This window comes from Mesoplodon densirostris, chromosome 2, assembly GCF_025265405.1.
Source record: "Mesoplodon densirostris isolate mMesDen1 chromosome 2, mMesDen1 primary haplotype, whole genome shotgun sequence".
Taxonomy (NCBI): Eukaryota; Metazoa; Chordata; class Mammalia; order Artiodactyla; family Ziphiidae; genus Mesoplodon; species Mesoplodon densirostris.
The window spans coordinates 162985270-162991269 of NC_082662.1; the positions used below are offsets into that span (position 1 = coordinate 162985270).

General features: G+C 44.4%; 1 protein-coding gene across 8 annotated transcripts in view; it reads right to left on the reverse strand.

Annotated features, from left to right (window-relative positions):
- The window catches only part of DNM3 (dynamin 3), a 576796-nt gene extending 573730 nt beyond the window's left edge, over positions 1–3066 (reverse strand). For all 8 annotated transcript variants that reach the window (XM_060091253.1, XM_060091252.1, XM_060091255.1 and 5 more), the window contains exon 1: positions 2766–3066. In XM_060091253.1, coding sequence (XP_059947236.1) covers positions 2766–2926 — 161 coding nt within the window. In that variant the 5' untranslated portion in view covers positions 2927–3066. The remainder of the gene's footprint in view (positions 1–2765) is intronic.
- Positions 3067–6000: the final 2934 nt, after the last annotated feature.

Consider the following 6000-nt stretch of genomic DNA (forward strand, 5'->3'; position numbering starts at 1 on the left):
TTCATTATATTCATAATAATCTCAAACTTGTCACCCCAAAATTGGATTTTAGAGCTACAGTTAAATGAAGTAACACATTCACATCCAAATTCACTCAGTGGTGTCAAAAAAATCAATATAAACAAACAAACTGAGAGGAGAAGAGATGTTTAGGCCACTAAACATGGAATGTTAAATATTAAGGAGAAATTATCATTATTTTGAAGACCAGCTTAAATGATGAGCAAATGCTTAATTTACACAAGTAATGACCCCTTGTTTTACGACTGCGTTCAATAACTGCACAGAGATCAGAGTCTTAAAATGAAAACAGCTACATGTAAAAGAGGAAAGTTTCATTCTTAAAGAAAAGAACCTTATCTTTATTGGAAAATTTCTGGATAATAAAGATAAAAGGTTATAGTAGAATACGAGTAGTTTTTTCCACCTAGGATGAATCTCCTAACAAAATAGAGAATTCCTGTTTCCCTAAGGTTGGTTTATAATCAGAAATTAGATTCCTCAATAATTCAATGACCGAAACCTTTATTAAAGTCAAATGACCTTTTTAATTAATTTTCTCATAATATATAAGCTCTGCTGGCAGGTGTCATCTCTACAGATAATAAAGCATTGCTATATTTACTAAATGAGTTTTTCCCTTTATGTCCATCCTTTTCTTTGACTTGACATTCTTACAGTAATTAATTATTGGTAAAGCTTTAAAAAGTATAATAAATTACTAATGTATTCTGGTAAATGACGTCCCTGTTTTTCATTCTATCATTAAAAATGTTCAAGCTACAATATTTTACTCTTCCAAATTTTTTAAAATTCTCATTTGAAAAGAGGGTAGCTAATGAGGAAAAATGTTTACAATTTTATTACAGCATTAATGAATATATTCAGGATTTGAAAATCTGAAGAACAGAATTAAGATACATACATAAAATTGACATTAGGTTCAAAAGCATTTATAAAACAGACTCATCCAACTAAATATATGAAAGACGCATAAAATATGGTCACTGGATTTGAATTACTTACAATTTTAATCTTTAAGTATTTGTTTAAAAAACAAAAGTAGCTAAATGACAAGTAAGGCATACTGTTAAATGCTCTGGAGTTTGAAAACCCAAAAGTACGTTGTCATCAAACCTCACCTTCCCTATAGATACCACTTTAAATTTAGTGAATTTCATTGGCAATAAAGAGAGTAAAACCCTTAAGTATGTGACTGTTCTGTGTACATGTTTTAAATCACATATTCATCCATCACTTCACCATAAGCCTATGATGACGTAGGCAAAATGCTTTACCATCACTTTTCTCATCACTCAAATTAATGATAAAACCAAGCAAAATGACTTAGTCAAAGATACCAACCGTCAGCAATTTTACTTTTTTTTAAGTTGGGTTTCTTAGCTTTCTAATTCAACAGAAAAACAAAAAACAAAAATCCTAAGAGTATCACCTGAGAGAGAGCATCATCTGAGAGAAAAGAATATACACTTTATGGATACTAGCATTCCCAAAGGAGATACGGGAATATCTAAATTTTACACATCACCAAACACTAACAAAAAAAGAAGAAAAAAAAAAACCAAAAAACAGGAACTTTCTGAATCCCAAATAAAAAGAGTAAAGTACAATCTCTGTATTGTACCCTCTCTGGCCCACTCTCTCGGCTGTTGTACATTTCTACCTGGTTTACTGCTAGGAAACAGATTTCGGCTTTCATAATGCTTTCTAATGGGCTTTTCTTAGCAAATGTCTACACTGCTCAGGCAAGGCCGTTAAGGTAACTTAATCTTTCATGAATTGCTCAATGGAAAAAATGCTGATTCCCAATTTAAAAATTAATTCTTTAGCTTTTTCTGAATTAAGAGTAACTACGAAACCCGTAACTATAATTTAGATTCAGCCTGTTAACTTGAAGGCTGGCAGGACAAATAAAAGCTTAGGGAACCGAAGATGATGCTGGGGGAGGGGGCGCAGAGAGAGTGCGAGAAAGATGCTCGTCCCTTCCGAGATGATGCAGGAATGACATGGCACCTGGACAACACAAGTCCACGTCCACCTCCCCCTCAGAGTCTGTGCCTCGGTTCCTCTGACATATGCCTGGATTTGTGAATAGGTGCACACGCGAACACACCACCTTTTATTCTTCGACTTCTAGAGAGGAGAATGGTGGGGAAGCGTCGCGGGTTAAAGCCTCACCACAACAAACGATTTCTTTCTCCTCGCACCCCGCCTCCCCTGCTAGGGGCAGGCGACGACTGTCTCGAACAGTAGACAGCTGACAGGAGCCGAGAATCAGGGCAAGAAGGAAAGCATCTCCAAGGGGGGGAGGGGCGGAGAAATAAACCCCACAGCCTTACCGAGAGCCTCCGGGAGGCTGACTAGAAAAGGAGGAGGATATTGAGCTGGGAAAGCAGAGAGGGGGACTGCGAAGCTCCCGGGCGCGCGACGCACCCAGGCTGCGCGGGGCTGGCGCACATCGGGCGGGGGAAGTCGATCCCGGGGCGGACCCCCTCCCCCAACTCCCAGACCGGAGGACCAGGAGGAAATAGCTTTCTATAGCAGGATGAAAGGCAGACAGGAGAACCGCCAGGCGGGGAGGCGCAGAGGATGCCCGGAGCCGGGACGACCCCGCCCGCCTCACAGACACCTCCGCTCTTCCCTCCGTTCCGCCGCAGCCCCTGGTCCAGCCTCGCGCTCTCGAACGGCCCGGAGTGGGGTCGCCCCCACCCCCACCGCCCCACCCCCGCGCCCTGCACGCTCACCTGCCCACGAAGTTCTCGAGCACCGAGCTCTTGCCGGCGCTCTGGCCGCCCACCACGGCGATCTGAGGCAGCTCCAGCAGACAGCTCTGTCCCAGCGAGGAGAACGCGTCCTGCAGACGGTTCACCAGAGGGATCAGCTCCTCCATCTCCCGGTTCCCCATTGTGCCTGCGCCGCCGGCTGCCCGCTAGACCCTGCTAGTCTCTGCGACGTTGCGGGGAGCCGGGGCCACGCAGCCCTCGCCGCCGCTGCCGCGCTCAGTTCAGTCAGCCGGGTCCAGTCAGACGTCGGATCCCGCCACCGTCCGGCCTCTAGTGCGCTCCTGACAGCAAGGGCGCCAAAGCGCGCCTGCGCAGGCGAGCGGGGGCGTGGCCTGGCCCGCGACCGCCCCGCCCGCGGCGCGCTGGGCGTCTGCTTTGCCCTAGTATTCCCAGTCAGACATCCCGGCGCAGCGCGCACGCACTGCCTCCCAGCTGCGGCCAGATGCCACCGCCTCTGTCGTCTGATTTCAAGGCTCAGGAGCAGGGTTACAGCACTTGGTCAGGGAATGGCATAAAATCAGCAGCAGCCGGAGGCACTGTTCCCTTTCAGTAGCTACAAAGCCCAAGTCCAGTGGAAAGCCCTACCGGTAACAAGTCAGCACTGTCGCCAGCGGCAGCACCTCGGCTGCCTCCACCAGTGCACCGCCTCCAGAGTGCATCTCCCAGAAGGAAATCTCTCGTTCTCACGCCCCACTCCAGAACCCTGGCTCTTCCTGGGGTAGCCGGCCTTTTGGAGTCTAAATTCTTCAATCTGACATCCATTTCAGGCCCTGCGTAGTCTGACCCTACTTAATCGTTCAACTTTAACGGCTTGGTCCTCCCCGCCCCATCTAAGGAAAGGTGGAGTCCGTCGTGCTTACCCCGCACCACTCCTCCTCTTCAATCTACCAAGCTCATTCTGCCCTTTGCGACCCCTCATGCCATTTCTCCTCTGATCTCCTTCTATAGGCTCTATCCATAACCATGCACTCTGCACCCATTCTCTTAAGTTTAGCGAACTGAGACTGTACGTTGGGTCCTGTGCCTTGGGACGGTGACACAAAGGATAAATGCATGCTTCCCTTAGCCTCCTTAGAGGGATCCTCTTTTCAAATACTGATACTCCTCAGGATTTAATTCATGGACCTTTTAGTCTACCTGAGGACTTCCCATGGCTTTAACTACACATAATGGCTAGGGACTACAGAATCTAAATAACTAGCCCACCTCTCTCTTCTGGGCCTTAGACTATATTCCCGTTGGTCCTAGACCTCACTGCCTGAATTAATTTATCCTCACTTCTGACTTAATTTATTCAAATCTGAACTCATCTTTTCTAGTCTCAACATTTAATGCCATAAATTTCCCTCTAACCATAGAAATACTTGTATAAAAATGTCCATTATAACCAAAAAACCAAGAACCCAAATGTCCATCAAAAGGTGAATGAATAAACAAGTGTGATATATGCATTCAGTGATAGATTCTCAGCAACAAAGAGGAGTGGATTCTGATACAGCAACAACTTAGTTGAATCTCAGTTGCACTATGTTGAATGAAAGAAGCCAAAGTATGTATTGTATGATTCCATTTATGTGAAGTTCTGGAACAGGCAAAACTATTCTACAGTGACAGAAGTCAGAGCAGTGGTTGCCTTTGAGGGGTGGGGATTGACTGCTAGAGGCATGAGAGACTTGTGGAGGTGATGGAAATGTTCTATATCTTGATTTGAGTGTGAGTATACATTTACCAAAACTCATCAAACTAAACACTTAAGATCTGTGCATTTTTACTGTAAATTATACTTCAACTTTAAAAAAAAAAGAAGAAGAAGAAGAAGAGAAAGACAAAACAGAACACATCATCTCCTCCAAGGTAAGTGGGATGTCTGCCCAACAGACAACAACATCTACTTTTTCTAAGAATCACTCCTCCATCTACCATATGGTTGAAGCCAGAGCAGTCATGACAATAAAATGGCATTAGGGCAACTAACTGTGCTGTGGCCACAGCCTGATGCACCAGGGGAACACTGACTCATGCTATATCAATCAGAGCCCTTTCCAAGTACTACAGAATTCAGAGGGAGAAAGAGAGAACTATGGAACTATGGTTAGTAATGTTTTCATCTACAGGAAGGAGATGCAAAAGATGCTGGTCTTCAGAGAGAGAAAAATTTAAAAATACAGAAAGAGAGGAGCAGAGAGAAGTCCTAAGGTACTTGTGTCCTCATTCTAGTTAATTTCTGAGGCTCAGCTACAAAGAGTACCACCCAGTCCAGCATCTGGAAGTCATTCTAACTCCCTTTCTCTCTTTCCCCCTCATCCCCTACCTCAAGTTGGTTCCCAAATCATGCCCTTTCTACCTCCCTGGAACCCATCTCCTCCTTCTCCTTTTTGCTGTCAGTGCCTCATTTTTACTGTGATTGGTTGAACAGCCACCTTCTTCTATGCTTCCCATGTATAGGCACCCTGAATAGATCTTCACATTGCACTTGACACATTGCATTGAGTCTCTAATTTACATCTTTCTCTTCCACTAACATAGTAGGCAGAATAATGCCCCCCAAAATTATGTCCACATTCTAATCCCTAGAACCTATGAACATCTTACCTGACATGGCAAATGGGACTTTACAGATGTGATTAAATTAAATAGCTTTGAATGGGGGAGATTATGCTGGATTATCTGGATGGGCCCAGTTTAAGAAAAGAGAACCTTTACCAGCTATGTCTGAGGGGGACATGACTGCTGGCTTTGAAGATGGAGAAAGAGGGGACCACAAGCCAAGGAATGCAGGCAGCCTCAAGAAGCTGGAAAAGGCAGGAAACAGATCATCCTTATCCCTGAGAGCCTCCAAAATGACCACAGCCCTGCCAACATCTTGGTTTTAGCCCAGTGAGACTAGTGTTGGACTTTTAATCAACAGAAGTGTAAGATAATAAATTTGTGTTGTTTTGAACCACTATGTTTGTGGTAATTTGTCACAGCAGCCATAGAAAGCTAATACAACTAATGACAAGCTCCTTGAGAGCAAGATCCATCTTTGTGATTCTCAATGCCTAGCACAGTGCTTCGCACCTAAGACAACCATAGTCTATTGCAGACAGACATAAATTATTACAAGAAAATGTAATAAGTGTTCTAAGGGTGCGATGGACTGAATTGTCTACTCAAAATCTATATGTTGGGCCTCCCTGGTGGCGCAAGTGGTTGA